This window comes from Vigna unguiculata, chromosome 2 (genome assembly GCF_037176805.1).
Source record: "Vigna unguiculata cultivar grain cowpea cultivar isolate G323 ecotype 2 chromosome 2, ASM3717680v1, whole genome shotgun sequence".
Classification (NCBI taxonomy): domain Eukaryota; kingdom Viridiplantae; phylum Streptophyta; class Magnoliopsida; order Fabales; family Fabaceae; genus Vigna; species Vigna unguiculata.
The window spans coordinates 4,727,461-4,742,623 of NC_140793.1; the positions used below are offsets into that span (position 1 = coordinate 4,727,461).

Below are 15,163 nucleotides of genomic sequence, written 5' to 3' on the forward strand. Positions count from 1 at the left end.
ATTTTCATCGCCCCTGTCGCTGCAAGAGTTGTTGCCGCCGTCATCGCCATCGTCGCCTCCGCCACCGGAGCGTCAGTTCCGACCGGCGACCACACGATTCTGATCATCCCAACCAAGCAACCTCAACGCTGCCAGAATCGTCGCCATCGGAGCAGCGATGCTCCCTCACGCACCGATTGTCTCCAACAGCGATCAACTGCACCGGAATCGTCTCGTCTTGCTCTTTCTGGATCTATTCTTGTTGATTCAATCAGACCTCTCTTCTCTTCCCCCATGGCGACTTCCGCTGCCTCTTCCAGTTCTGAAATCTCTTCTGGTGTGTCTGACCCATCCATCTACACTAACTATGTTAATGTACACTTATCTGATGACAAGTTAACTGACCCTAATTATGCCACATGGTCATTAGACGTCCAATTATGACTTAAGAGTCAGAGGTATCTTGATTATCTTGCTCGAAATCACCTACTCTCACTCTTGTTGAGGATGACCGTTGGGAAACCATTGATACTCAATTATGTGTGGTTCTCAAGGGTACTCTTGATCCTTCGTTAAAGCAACTTTTTCATTTCTACAAAACATGTGCTCAAATGTGAGAACATGCCAAGTTATTATACACCAATGATACTCAACGTCTCTATGGTGTCTGTTCTAAATTTGCAGATCTTATTTCCTCTAAACATCAAGCATCTATGATTGATTATATTGACAAAATTCATGCTCTTTTTCATGAGATTAATGAGTTAATGCCTCCTTCCCTGTCCCTGCCATGGAGATCGAGCAACGCTCAAAGTTCTTCATGCTCGGAACATTACACGAACTTGTTGATAAATATTCACATATTAGTGATCAAATTTTGGGTTCCTTGGTTGTCCCTACCTTGACTTCGACCTGCTCTAATATTTTGCGTGTACCGAAACAACCCAACACTGATACACTTGCTTCTGTTGATGATTTTTCTGCATTGGCATCTCACCGTGATGACCGGACTCGCCCTCACAAACAGGGAAAAGGGCATCCTAAGTGTGAACATTATGGCATGCTCAGTCACAAGATTAACAAGTGTTATGCATTACATGGTCGTCCTCCTCGATCTGCAGCAGTTGTTCAAACCAATCTCTCCCCACCTTTGTCTACTGGGGTTCCTCCTTCTATTTCATCGATACACCTGCTATGTTCAACAAATTTCTCAAATAGTATAAGGATCAAGAGTCTTCTAGTTCCATTGCATCTGTTGGTCTGACTTGATCTTTTTCTCCTAGTCCTTGGGTTTTTTATTCAAGAGCCACTGATCATATTACTAGTAACAAATCTTTGTTCTCTTCTTTATCCTCTCCTAATCCTTTACCTTCTGTTACACTAGCTGATGGTTCTAGAGTCTCATCTCATGGTGTTGGCACGGTTAAACTTTTCCCTTATTTAACGATTAATAATGTTCTTTATGTCCCTGAGTCTCCTTTTAACTTGTTGTCCATCAGTCGTCTAACTCGTTCTCTTGATTGTGTTGTTTCTTTTACCAACAATTATGTACGTTTACAGGACCGAAGTTCGAAACAGGTGATTGGCACAGGATGTGAGTCTCATGGTCTTTATCATCTTCGTCCCTCTACATACGTTGGTGCAGTTATGGAGTCTCCCTCTCTTCTTCATGCTCAGTTAGGTCATCCAAGCCTTGCCAAGTTACAGCAGCTTGTCCCTGCCTTGTCCAAGTTGTCTTGTTTGGTGTGTGAGTTGTGTCAATTAGGCAAGCATAGTCGTACTTCCTTTCCTCATAATGTCACACGTGATGTTTCGTCCCCTTTGTATTGGTTCACTTTGACATTTGAGGTCTTAGCCGCGTTAAGTCTATTTTAGGTTTTCAAAACTTTGTTACTTCCATTGATGATTATTCCAGATGTACTTGGTTATTTTTAATGAAAAATCATTCGGAATTATTTCATACCTTTCAATCTTTTTTTAACGAAATTAAAACTTAGTAAGGTGTTTCTATTAGAGTTTTGCGTAGTGATAATGGCCGTGAATATCTTTTTCATTCTTTTAAACAATTTATGGCTTTTCACGGTATTCTGCATCAAACTTCTTGTGCTTACACCCCTCAACAAAATGGTGTAGTTGAACGTAGAAATAGACATCTTATTGAAACAACTCGCACTCTTTTAATTCATAAAGGTTCCTGAACATTTTTTAGATGATATTATTCTTACTGCCTGTTATCTCATTAATCGCATGCCTTCTTCAGTTTTAAAGAATAACATACCTCATTCCATTTTATTCTCTCATGAACTCTTCATCCCTTACCTCTAAGAGTTTTCGGGTCTACATGTTTTATTAATAATTTCAGCCTTGGTCTTGACAAGCTTTCTCCTAGATCACATAAGTGTGTTTTCTTAGGGTTTACAAGATCACAAAAAGGATACAAATGTTTTTCTCCTTTTCTTAACTGTTATTTTGTGTCTGTAGATGTCACCTTTGATGAGTTCTCCGTTTATTTTAAGAGTCAATCTTCACCTTTGTCTCCATCCAATCCTGTCAACACTCCTAGTACCTTTCATGTTCCTATTTTTGTGACCCTCTTACTGTGTCTCCTCCACCATCGATTCTTGCTTCACAGTCAACTTCTTCTCCACCACCCCTTCAGGTTTATAGTGGCGAAACCGATCACAACCACCACCATGTGACTCCACTAAAGTGCCAACTATTATGTCTCCTCCGGCTCTGACAACTGAGTCTTACCTTCCCATTGCCCTCCGAAAAGGTATGCGTTCTACCCGTAATCCCTCTCCCCATTATCTTGCTTTGAGTTATCATCGATTGTCGTTACCTTTTTACACATGTCTTTCCTCTCTTTCTTCTGTGACCATTCCAAAAATTGTCCGTGAAGCTTTAACCCATCTTGGTCGACGTCAGGCCATGACAGATGAACTAAGTGCTCTTCATAATAGTGGAACTTGGGAACTAGTCATGTTACCATCTGGGAAATCTATTGTTGGTTGCAGGTGGGTGTTTGCTACCAAAGTTGGACCTGATGGTACTAATGATCGCCTCAAAGCTCGTCTTGTGGCCAAAGGTTATACTCAAATTTTTGGATTGGATTATGGAGATTACCTTTTTTTCCCGTGGCAAAGATGGCTTCTGTTCGTTTATTTATCACCATGACTGCTCTTCAACAATGGCCTCTTTATCAATTGGATGTTAAAAATGCTTTCCTCAATGACAGTGTTATTAAATTTCGGCCATAGCGGCGCCATGGCGGAAACCGGTAACGGTTTCCCAACCTTCCGTCACAACAAGGCGGAGGCGAATCGGTTTTTTCATGGCGGCCCATGGCGGCCGCTTTTGGCATGGCGGGTGGCGGTGGCGCAACGGTTGTGGCGAAAAATTCGGTCCCAAAAGCAAAAACCATTACCGAACAAAAAGGAAGAATGGTGAACAATGGTGAACAATGGTGGCAGAAGAATGACGGCGGCAACAATGTGGGAGGAGGAAGAAGATAAGTTGAAACCCTAACTTATCCTTCTTCTGGTGTTTAATAAATTGGGCCTGACCCATTAAAATACAAACCTCTTCTGATTTCTTACAATTTACTCTCATTTTTACCCTATTTTATTATTTCACTTACTTACTGCAGCCACATAGCAGTAAAATTTATTTACCCTAAAATTTCCTTACTTTTCTTTGACCCAAAAGTCCAAAACACATTTTTCCTTCCCATGCAGCCACCACCCCCAGCTGCTGTCACCGTCAGCCGCCGTCAGTTCCCACCACCGGCCGCCACCACCGGCGGTGGCCAATGCCAATATTTTTTTTCATTTTTTTTTCTATTTCTCTACTTTCACTATAACTATTTTACAAATAATATACCTATTTTCCAGCAATGGCAGATGATCATGATACTTCTAGAACATTTCACATAAGTGACATTTGTTGGAAATATTTCCGATAAATGAATCAAATTTAAATGCAAATTTGCAATTATTGGAGAAAAGTTATGAAATGAGAAGTTTATAGACATAATATCTTTACTTTTTCATTAAAAGTTATGTGGTGTTATTATATTTTTTTTTACCCCAATATTTCCGCCATAACCCGTTATAGATTCCGATATAACTTTATAAAGGTTTTTTGGGTTGCCGATATTTTCCGATATTCGATATCAATAACACTGCTCAATGGTGATTTGCAAGAAGAAATCTATATGGAGCAACCTCTTGGGTTTGTTGCTCAGGGAGAGTCTTCTGGGATGATATGTCATCTTTGTAAATCCCTATATGGCCTAAAACAATCTCCTAGGGCTTGGTTTGAAAAGTTTAGCAATGTTGTTCAACAATTTGGTATGACTCGGTGTGAAGCAGATCATTCTATCTTTTATTAACACTCGAGTGTTGGATGTGTTTACTTGATAGTATATGTTGATGACATCATTCTTACAGGGAGTAACAACCATGGCATCTCTTAGTTGAAACAACATCTCTGTCACCATTTTCAGACCAAAGATCTTGGCAAACTCAATAATTTTTTGGGTATTAAGGTGGCACAGTCCAATGATGATATTGTTATATCTTAGAGGAAGTATGCCATGGATATTCTGGAAGAAACTAGGTTGGTGAGTTCAAAGTCTGTTGATACGCTCATGGATCCCAATACTAAACTTCTACCAAATAAGGGGAAGCCTATATCTGATCCTGAGTAGTATAGAAGATTGGTTGGGAAATTGAATTATCTTATTGTTACTCGTGCTGCCATTTCCTGTGTAGTCAATGTGGTAAGCCAAATTCTTAATTTCCCATGTGAAGATCATTGGAATGTAGTCATTCGTATCTTGAAGTATATTAAAAGATCTCCTAGAAAAGGATTGTTATATGGTTCTAACCATACAAGAGTTGTTTGTTGTTCAGATGTCGATTAGGCAGAATCTCCTAATAGAAGATCTACATATGGGTATAGTGTCTCCATTGGTGGTAACTTGATCTCGTGAAAAAGTAAGAAACAGAGTGTTGTAGCAAGATCTAGTGCAGAAGCAAAATATAGAACTATGGCCTCAGCTGCTTGTGAACTTGTTTGGCTCAAGCAATTGCTTAGAAAGTTAAAATTTGGAGATGTTACTCAAATGACACTTGTGTGTGACAATCAGGTTGCTCTTCATATTAGCTTTAATCTTGTCTTTCATAAGAGGACCAAACACATTGAGGTTGATTGTCATTTCATTCGAAAAAAGATCATGCTGAAGACATCAAAACTGAGTTTGTTAACTCAAGTGATCAGTTAGCAGATATTTTTACTAAGTCTTTACGAGGGCCTATAATCGATCATATTTGTAATAAGCTTGGCACATACGATTTGTGTGCTCCAGCTTGAAAGGGAGTGTTAGATATTGTTTAGATATTGTTTGATATTATTAAGATATTGTTAATCACAATATCAAACAATATCTTCTATTTACTTTATTTTTTCAATTAATCTTTTTAATTGTACCTCTACTATAAATAAATTACCCTGTGTGTGGTTTACACACAGGGGAGATTAATCTCAAACCCTATTTTTTTATTCTCACCACAAAGCATTTAGGAAAATGATTGATTCAATTTCAAATTATGGCCCAAGATTTAACCCACCTTCATGCCATGAGATTAGAGTAAAGTGCTTGAAGGAAGAAGTTAAGATAACAAAAAATGCTTTGGAGGTTCATAGGACTGCATGGAAAGATAGACTGCACAATAACAATAATGATTAATGGGTGGATTGACAATAGGAGAAGGACTATATTGAACTTCTTAGTTAAGAGTTCCAAAGGGAATTCTTTTTCTAAAATATGTTGATGCATATGCTATTTCAAAAAATAATAAAATTGGTAAGATGCTGGGTCTGTTTGATTAAAATGTTTACTAGTGATGAATGAAAGAATACTCATTTTGCAAGTACAACGGATGGAAATTTAGTTAAAATGGTGGTTTTGAATAGAGAATTTTGAGTATTGTCATATGTTTGAAAGGTGTTTTTCTTATAATGTAAGTGTTTAAAATTGTAGATTCTAATGATAAATCAATCATGTGTTTCATCTATGAGGTAATGGATCGAGAGTGCATTTGAGATGGTAAGAACATAGAAATTATGAAATTACAATTATACTGAATTAGTAATTGTTTATATGTTTGTATTTATATTTATTAGAACCACACAAAGAGAAGAAATTGTTTGAAACAAGAAACTATGAATGATGTTGTTTGTGTCATGGTTAATTCTAAATTGGCTGAGAAAGAGGAGGGTAGAAGAATGGCTGACAATCCGAAAGAATTCTGAGGGAGGGGTCATTTCATTTTTAATCTAGAATAAAAAGAACTTCAAGAAATGAGAGAATTAACAATACCCACTAGAAACACTAATCCAATCCATAATGATGTACTGAAAAATAGAAAATTTTTGTTATTTGACCAACCTTCAGGAGAAGCAAATACGACAGGTACACTAATCAATAAAATAAATGAAATAGCAATTAATGCAAAAACAGCTAATTGGAAAGCAATAGTCATGTTTCTATTTGAGGATTTTGAACTTGATGATATTTCGTCCGATGATGAGTGGATTATGAGATATGTTGAAGGAAGAGACTTTGAAAATATAGTTCAAAAGTTTAAATGATCTCCTAATTCATATACAGATGATGAACACTTGGTTGAAGGTTAAGCCCAAGGTGGTGGGGAAAAAGATGATGTTCATGCTATTCCACCTAAAGAGGAGGCGAACGTTCTTAATGATTTGCTTCAAGAAGGAAATAGAGCTAATGAAGATCCCTTTGGTTTTTTGCTTTAATTTGAATGATTTTATTTTAATAATTTGTCATTTTCATATTTATATCATGTTTTTGTAGGAAGTAAAATCTACAATTCGTGTTACGATCCCACGATTTACAATTTTGTAAACTTTTCACGATCCTAACCATAATCTTGATTTTACTCGATTTTAACAATCTTGGATCCCTCACAAGATACATTGGAGGAAATATTATCTCTCGGAAGGCAAGAAACATAGTGTTATTGCCTGATCCGATATGGAAGCTAAATATAGATTTATGGATTTGTCCACTTGTGAACTTGTATGGACTAAACTCCTTCAAGAATTGAATTTTTGTGAAGTTGAGCAAATGAACTTGTATTGTGACAATCATGCAATATTGCATCTAATCTTGTGTTTCATGAAAGAATCCAAGAGAGTTACTTTCAAAGGAACTATGTACTAGATTTTATTAGCTATAACGACCACCTTGCAAACATTCTCTCTAACTCCTTGAGAAGGCCCTAGAATTCAGTTTATACATTTCAAGCTTGATGGATACAATTTATATGCTCCATCTTGAGTGTGAGTATTAAGATTATGATCACTACAATACTTTACAGCTTGACTAATCCTTGCCATGAGAGGGCCTAGGATTCAGTTTATTCATTTCAAGCTTAGTGCATACCATTTATAAGCTCTAGCTTGAGTGTGAGTATTAAAATTATGTTCGTTACAGTTTACATAAAGCTGTTACATAAAGCTTACATAAAGTTGTTTTTGGGAGAACCTAGCTTTAGGTTAAGGAACATCGGTTGTAACCTTCCACTTTCAAACATATTTGTACTCATCCCTTTATATATATACAAATACACTGGCTGAGCATTAACTCATGGATTTTTCATCACATTTAAGCGCTACAATACAAGTTCCTTGGTTCCTCTTCAAGCCTATATACAATAGAATGTAAATGAGTCAACCAAAGAAAATCCAGATGGCAGTATCAAAGAAAACATTGACTGGTAGCAAAGGGATTTCACCATCAAAGCAGCTTGGACTACCCTAGCCCTTCTCTCTAGTTGTCAAACTTGTGACAGTTCATATAAACTTCAACTTGGCACTTTCACATCAAAGAAGGAATGTAAAATATTGCATTTAACCCACCCAACTATATTACACTTAATCAAGAAAATGAAATGTTAAAACCAAACCAAATTGCATTAGAACATTCATTCTACTTCGTTCAATAAATAAGCTAATGGATTTCTAGTTGAAATTTTAAAACAGAGCAAGAACATACTTTGGTCAGTGTAGTCAAAATACTCCAATAGATGGGATATGACAGCATTTTTCGTGCGGATATCTCTAATCTGAAAGAATCATAAAATAATTTCAGGCCAAAATAATACCAGATAGAAAAATTTAATACTCAATAAAATGATAGACACTGGTTGAGCATTCTAGTCCTTTACTAAACAGTAGCAACAGTACAGATATGTGACCAACCAATGCATATACAGGCAGATTTACCAGATGGGCAAAGAAGCCTGCATGAAATTATTCTCAGAAACACGAGTTTTTTTTAATAAAAGGACAATGGAATGGGAAGGGGTTTCAATAGAAATCATGAAAACAAAATTTCACCTCAAATAATCCAGCATTAATCAGATAAAAAAAGTTGCAGACTTGCGTTAATAGTTATTCTAATTAGTATTCAACTAAGGCAAAACCTATACATATTTAAAGGGAGGATATACAAGTATTTTAATGCTAACAGAAACTAAGTTTTTTAATAATTTATATTAGTATAGATTAATGAATTTAATTTCTTTAATGAGCTAATGCACTAAGCACAAGAGGTAAAAAAAGTCAAATTGGAGAGCCAAGTAACAACAATAATATACAATTCGGTTACTTGATCAGCTAAATTTTTTCCAATTGAATTGAATACAAAACAGACAGGTTACCTCAGAAAACCAAAACTGTTGTTCATAGCAGACATTGTCTGATAGAAACCAGGCCCAAGAGAAGGAGAGACCAGGGAACAAATTACTAAAGTGTATGAAAGAAGAAAGTGGAAACCCATCATTTGGGGGTCCACAAGCATGAACATGTGAGGTGAGGGTGCTAACGGTTTAGCTGAGCTGGCGGAATGACAGAGAATAGAGGATCTGTTAGAGGGAAGGTGAGGGAATAAAGAGAGGGGGAGAGCTGTATAGGGGAAGGGGTTTTGGAAAGGATTTGGGCTGAGGTGTCTTGGGCACTCGTGAGAGTCAATGTTTTTCCTTTAACAATTTTCGTACTTCATAATAATAATAATATACAGTCATTCCAGTAATCCCTGTTTCATTGATTCTAAGTTGGTATTTAACAATTGGTATCACCAAATTTGTTAGAAGTGTTTAACCAAAGGGGTCTCATTCAAATCATAAGTTAGTGTTTGAAAAAGATGTGAGAAAACTTGGAGTAACCATGTCTAAAGAACATTTAATGAAAGGGAATAGTCTCTTAAGTTTGAACAGTCAGAGTGTCGTGTTAGGAATAAACCGCTCCAAAAGCACCTATAGCTGAAGAAAATATCACAGAAAAATAAATTGATTTTTTCTACAAGCTAAAATTAGCTTATAAATAAGTTAAGATCAGCTTTGGATAAGCTAGTAAGAGAAAGTTTCTATAAATTAACATACATATGTACTAATTTTAGTTCTGGAAAAACTTATTTATTTTTCTTTTAACTTTTATTTGTTATAAGCATCTATAGAGAAGTTTATCCGCACAGACATTGTATAGTATTTTTCAAGACATATATGTTTCTATCACTGTCATAACCAAAACAGCAAAACCAGCCGCCATGAGAATAACATAATACATTACCACAATATTGTTGTTTAAAAGTACGAGTTAAATAAGTGTTTGATACCTCCAAATTGGTCTATATTAAAATTGGTACCTCCACAAAAACCTCAATTTTCTTGAAACCCAACATTTAATAATGCGGTCTTAAGAGTAACCTTATTACTCTTAAATTAATGATGTTGACATGTAATCATCCTAGTCAGATATTTGCAGGTATGTTAGTATGTGATACTCTCAAAATTAGCATGCTAACACCATTAATTCAAAAGTAACATATTGTCAAGGCCAAATTAGCATATTGGTTAAGGAAAATTATGTTTTAACAAAGTTTGATTGACAAACTTTTGACTATGTACACATGGCAGCTCAATGGATGAAAGAAAGGTTTGATGTGAATTGGAAAGAGAAGAAAAAGGTTTGGTGTGTGTTAAAAAGTAAACTGTCAAACTTTGTAAAAAAAAAAAATTGTCAAAGTATCATAGTCCATTGGCTAAATGTTGGATATCAAAAACACAGAAAAAATTTTAGAGCTGCCAATTTCAAGACAGCTAAATTTTGGACATGCCAAAAACTCATTGAATACTAAAAATAATGATTCAAAGAACCACAAATTTCACAGAACCTTGGTTGTGTTTTTAGTAAAATGCACATTTGATAAAATTGTCTAATAAGAAGCCAATTCCAATCTTAGAGTCTCTTTCTTATTTTAGTTCCTATGCTTGTCACATTGACACCACAAAAAATAGAGAAGGAAAAATTTTCATACCTTGCAACGAAACCATGCACCACGAAAACCACTTTGAAAGGACTTTGACTCAGCCAAATCCCCAACTTGGAATGGAAGATCAGGCATCACTGTAGGTACTTCCACTTTTTGCTTCTTTAAAACAAAAATCTTGATATAATAAGGCTGAAAAGATTATAATATAATACAATTGTTAAACAATCATTTTTCAGCTTTTCAACTTAAGTAACTAAGTAGATTGAGCTCTTGATAAAATAGTGCATAGACATACAGGACAACAAAGTAATAAAAATTATATGATAAAACTATATGTGAAATATAATACTTTACACATTAAAATGCAACTTTATCATATATAGTACAAGGAAACAAAAAGAAAGTACTCATAAAAGGAAGATAACAATGACTTCAAAAACTAAATCCTGATCAGTGATGAAAGTAGCTTTTCATATTCTTTGAGAACACAACAATGTTGAGATGATGGGCAAAGGATAAAGATCCTAAATTCCCCAAGTAGCACCATCTCCACACCTTGAAACAACAATACCACATACCCTAATTAAGCTACAAAAGGATCAAGACAAACAAGCATTAAAAGAAATGGCAGCCTCAGAGAATGCAGAATCTACTGTCTACTATATCAACTCATGGATAAAGGTATGAAAAAAGAGAATTCATATCCACTTTAATTTACATTTTCTTCAAAAAGAGTTCATAAAGTAAAGTAATCAAACTTGACGATGAACGCAGGGATGATAACTGATCATATATGGTTTACTTAGTTAGGAACGACATTAGAGGTACACATACTTTACATATCACAAGCCGGTAACAAGGTTATACATTTTGAAGCAATTAAAAAACTACACAGAGAGGTCAAGTTACTCCAAGTGTAATTCTAAGTACTCCTTGCCCTAATCATTAGTAACTCATTAAGTTACTAATCTTAAACGAAAAAAATAAAAGGGGAGTATCTTTAAAGTCATTCAGAGAATAATATCTATATCTATCTACCCATGTTTATATATATATATATATATATATATATATATATATATATATATATATATATATATATATATACACACGCGCGTACCCTAGTGAGTTAATCTTACCCATGTGAGAATGCATTCCTTTCATATCAGTTAGAAGAACGAAAACATGAAAACTACTATGTTCGAGGATAGGAGAGAGGAGGAAAAAACTGTAAAATGGACCAGAAATCAGTTTTGACTGGGAATCTTTGGCACTGATTAGGGAAGATTAAACGGTCTGAGAAACCTCTACCGTGAACGCTATGTAGGAAATTAATGAAGGTAGACGAATAAGGTTGATAAACAACTAGCTAGCAACCGGTAAAATAGCATAAAGAAAGAACCACATACCAGATTCTCAGATGGAATTGCACAGTATAGAACACATGTACACCATGCAGTAGCAACGAAAAACTCACGGAAGAAGGTAGACGCACCGACGAATTGTTTGTCCGTAAACCCCGTATTATTCGTTGAGCGGAAAAGTAATTTGTTGTTCTCACAAAACAAGAAATTTATACACTTCAAAGTTTCAATTACACTCAGTTTTGGAATTTGAAGAGTGAGAAAAGGATCTCAAGATCTCTGTTATAACTCTTTTACAGGGTCCAGAGTCAGGTTTTTTTGTTCTAGCTGTTACAAAAACAGAACGTGATTGTAAAAGGGTAGGTATATATATCCCATCTCTTTTTCTGGAGGTAATTAAAAATGTAATTGAATCTTTCAGTTTGAGTGTGAAAGCGTACCTGCGGTGACTGTGAGTCTCCGGAGTAAGTGGACCAGTGAGATCGGTGAGTGTGTGGAACGTGTGAGTGGCAGAAAGTCTAACCCTAACAATCATTGAACCTGGTCACAACAACCGGTGCACTATGAGAAGAAGCGACGAAGACTTTAGTGAGAGAATGGAAGGTTTGGGATAACACCCCGTTTCATTTTGAACCTCCAAAATGCCTATTTGAAACAAAAATATGTTTCAAATATATTTTTAGTAGATTTATTTTGGAAAATGGTATACTGACTGTCAAAACAGGTAATTTGGTCCGATCCGGCTTGATCCACTACGGGTTGATGATAGAGATGGCAAATAAACCCGTGTCCGTGGGTATCACCCGAACCCGTCCCCGTTTTGACGGGAAATCCCCGCTTTGACTGGGTATGGGTATGGGTATGGGTAATACCCGAAATTTTCAACTGGGGATGGGGATATATATATACCCGCCCAAATACCCGTCCCCGCTTAAATTACTAAACTATTTATAATTTATTAAATAATCTAAAAAATATATATAAATAAATAATATATTTACACATAAAATATAATATAATATAATATAATATATATACATATAAATAAAATATACTTTTATATATATATATATATATATATATATATATATATTTACACATATACATGTAATATAATATAATATAATATACATATAATATATATACATAATAATATAATATAATATATATAATATATACGTATAAAACAAATTAATCATTTAACTAGTGAGATCTTTTATAAACAAATTTATAACATTACAAATTTATAAAAATTTAAAAGAAATATATATATATATATATATATATATATATAAAAGCATAAAATATCTACACATATACATATAATATATATACATAATAATATAATATATATTATTATATTTATATTATTATATAATATAATATAATATATACTTAAAATAAATATATATCTATAAAAAATAAATATATATATATATATATATAAACATAAAATATCCACACATATAATATATATACATAATAATAATAATAATATAATATATAATATAATATAATATATATAAATAATTATATATATATATATATAAACATAAGATATCCACACATATAATATATATATACATAGTAATATAATATATAATATAATATAATATAATATAATATATATATATATATATATATATATAACATATTTCTCATTCTCTTTGTTTTTTGTTATATAACATATTGGCAATTGCTTCAGTTTTAGATCCAAGGTACAAGATGGACATGTTAGAATATTATTTTTATAAATTGTATGGTAATGATTTTGATCTGAAACTTAGTAGGATTCGTCAAATGTGCTATGATTTGGTTTTGGAATATCAATCAAAAAAGAATGAAACTTCTTCTTATAGAGCTACATCATTGGAGTTGGGAAAGGATGTTGATAATGATGCGAATGAATTTTTAGAGTTTATGGCAAAAAAGAAAAAATCTAGAACTACAGTTATGAAAACAGAGTTGGATTATTACTTGGAAGAAGATAATTTGCCGGTTACACAAGAATTTGATATCCTATCATGGTGGAAAACAAATGGGTTAAAGTTTCCAACCCTTCAAGCAATTGCAATGGATGTTTTAGCTATTCCAATAACAACTGTAGCTTCTGAATCTGCTTTTAGTACTGGTGGTCAGATATTAACTTCTCACCGTAGTCGACTTCATCATATTACTATAGAGGCTTTGATGTGTACAAGAAGTTGGATATGGAACTCAAACCATCTAGGTAAGTTACTCAAATTTATTAATATTTTTTGTTAGTATTTTTTGTGAATTCTCATCTAATATTCTACATTTGGTGTTTGTAGGTGTTAAAAAATTAAAAGGAAAAGATGTTCTCATGAGTGAAAATGAATCTGATGAAGAAGGTACATTATATTCTAGTAATTAAAATTTTCAATTTCAATTATTATATCATATCTAATTTTTCATTTTTTTTCTATGTGTAGGTGGATCGAATGCAAATGAAACCACTGATCATTTGTAAAATTAATAAATATTTTGGTTATTATAAAATTTTAGTAATGTGTAATTTTTTAGCTTTTATATAATTATTTGAATTTTATTTAGTTGTTATTTGATACTTTAATTTGAGATTTATACTATTATAATATTTTTCTTAATATTTGACATCATGAAAATCAAAAAGAGTATGTTATTTTAATATTGAATATTTTGATAGTATCATGATTCTGTTGGTGTGATTTTTAAATTTTTTTTATAAAAAATATTTAATTGATATATGGAACAATAAAAAAATGGGTATGGGTATGGGTATAAGAAAATACCCGTTACCCGGTGGGGATGGGGATGGGTCAAAAGTTGTATACCCGTTGGGTTTGGGGATGGGGATGGGGATGAATTTTTATTATGAGGATGGGGATGGGATCATGATACCCGTACCCGCCCCGCCCCGTTGCCATCCCTAGTTGATGATTTAGTAAACCAACTCAACTCGGTTTACTTTTTAGCGAGTCCAAAAAATTCGAATCTGGCCCGGTCCACCACGGGTTGACGAGTTAAATGAGTTGACTTACGGGTTCACTTAATTAAAAAATATATATATTTTTTTATCTTTTTTCAGTCAAAACTAAATTGTAATTTTAATTAAAATCTAAATAAACTTTAATACAATCCAAATACAAACCAAAATAAAAAAATACAAATTATTTATGTATTGGATAAAAAAAAAACAACTTAACATGACCCAAATGTAAAGCCCAACTTAATAAAAAATAAATAAAAACACTTGTGTGACCTTTTTATTTGCGGGTTGGTGAGCCAACCCGACTTACCACGGATTCAACCCGAATGAGCCGAGTTCTAAATGAATCGGGTCAAAAATCAACCCGTATTAAAATTTGTAAAAAAATTTCAACCCAACCCGGTCCGAACCCGTGGTGAACTGGGTTGGCTCTAGAGATGACAAATAAACCCGTGCCCGTGGGTA

The 15,163-nt window shown here is 33.9% G+C and overlaps 1 protein-coding gene across 2 annotated transcripts in view; it reads right to left on the bottom strand.

The window, feature by feature from the left end:
• The window catches only part of LOC114173350 (uncharacterized), a 29,000-nt gene extending 16,653 nt beyond the window's left edge, over positions 1 to 12,347 (bottom strand). Inside the window, exons 1-4 of one of the 2 annotated variants that reach the window (XM_028057675.2) lie at positions 12,150 to 12,347; positions 11,755 to 12,036; positions 10,391 to 10,534; positions 8,069 to 8,138 (exon numbers count right to left, since the gene is read on the bottom strand). In XM_028057675.2, the coding sequence (XP_027913476.1) occupies positions 8,069 to 8,138; positions 10,391 to 10,477 (157 nt within the window). In that variant the 5' untranslated portion in view covers positions 10,478 to 10,534; positions 11,755 to 12,036; positions 12,150 to 12,347. The remainder of the gene's footprint in view (positions 1 to 8,068; positions 8,139 to 10,390; positions 10,535 to 11,754; positions 12,037 to 12,149) is intronic. The other variant, XM_028057676.2, reaches the window with a different exon arrangement.
• Positions 12,348 to 15,163: the final 2,816 nt, after the last annotated feature.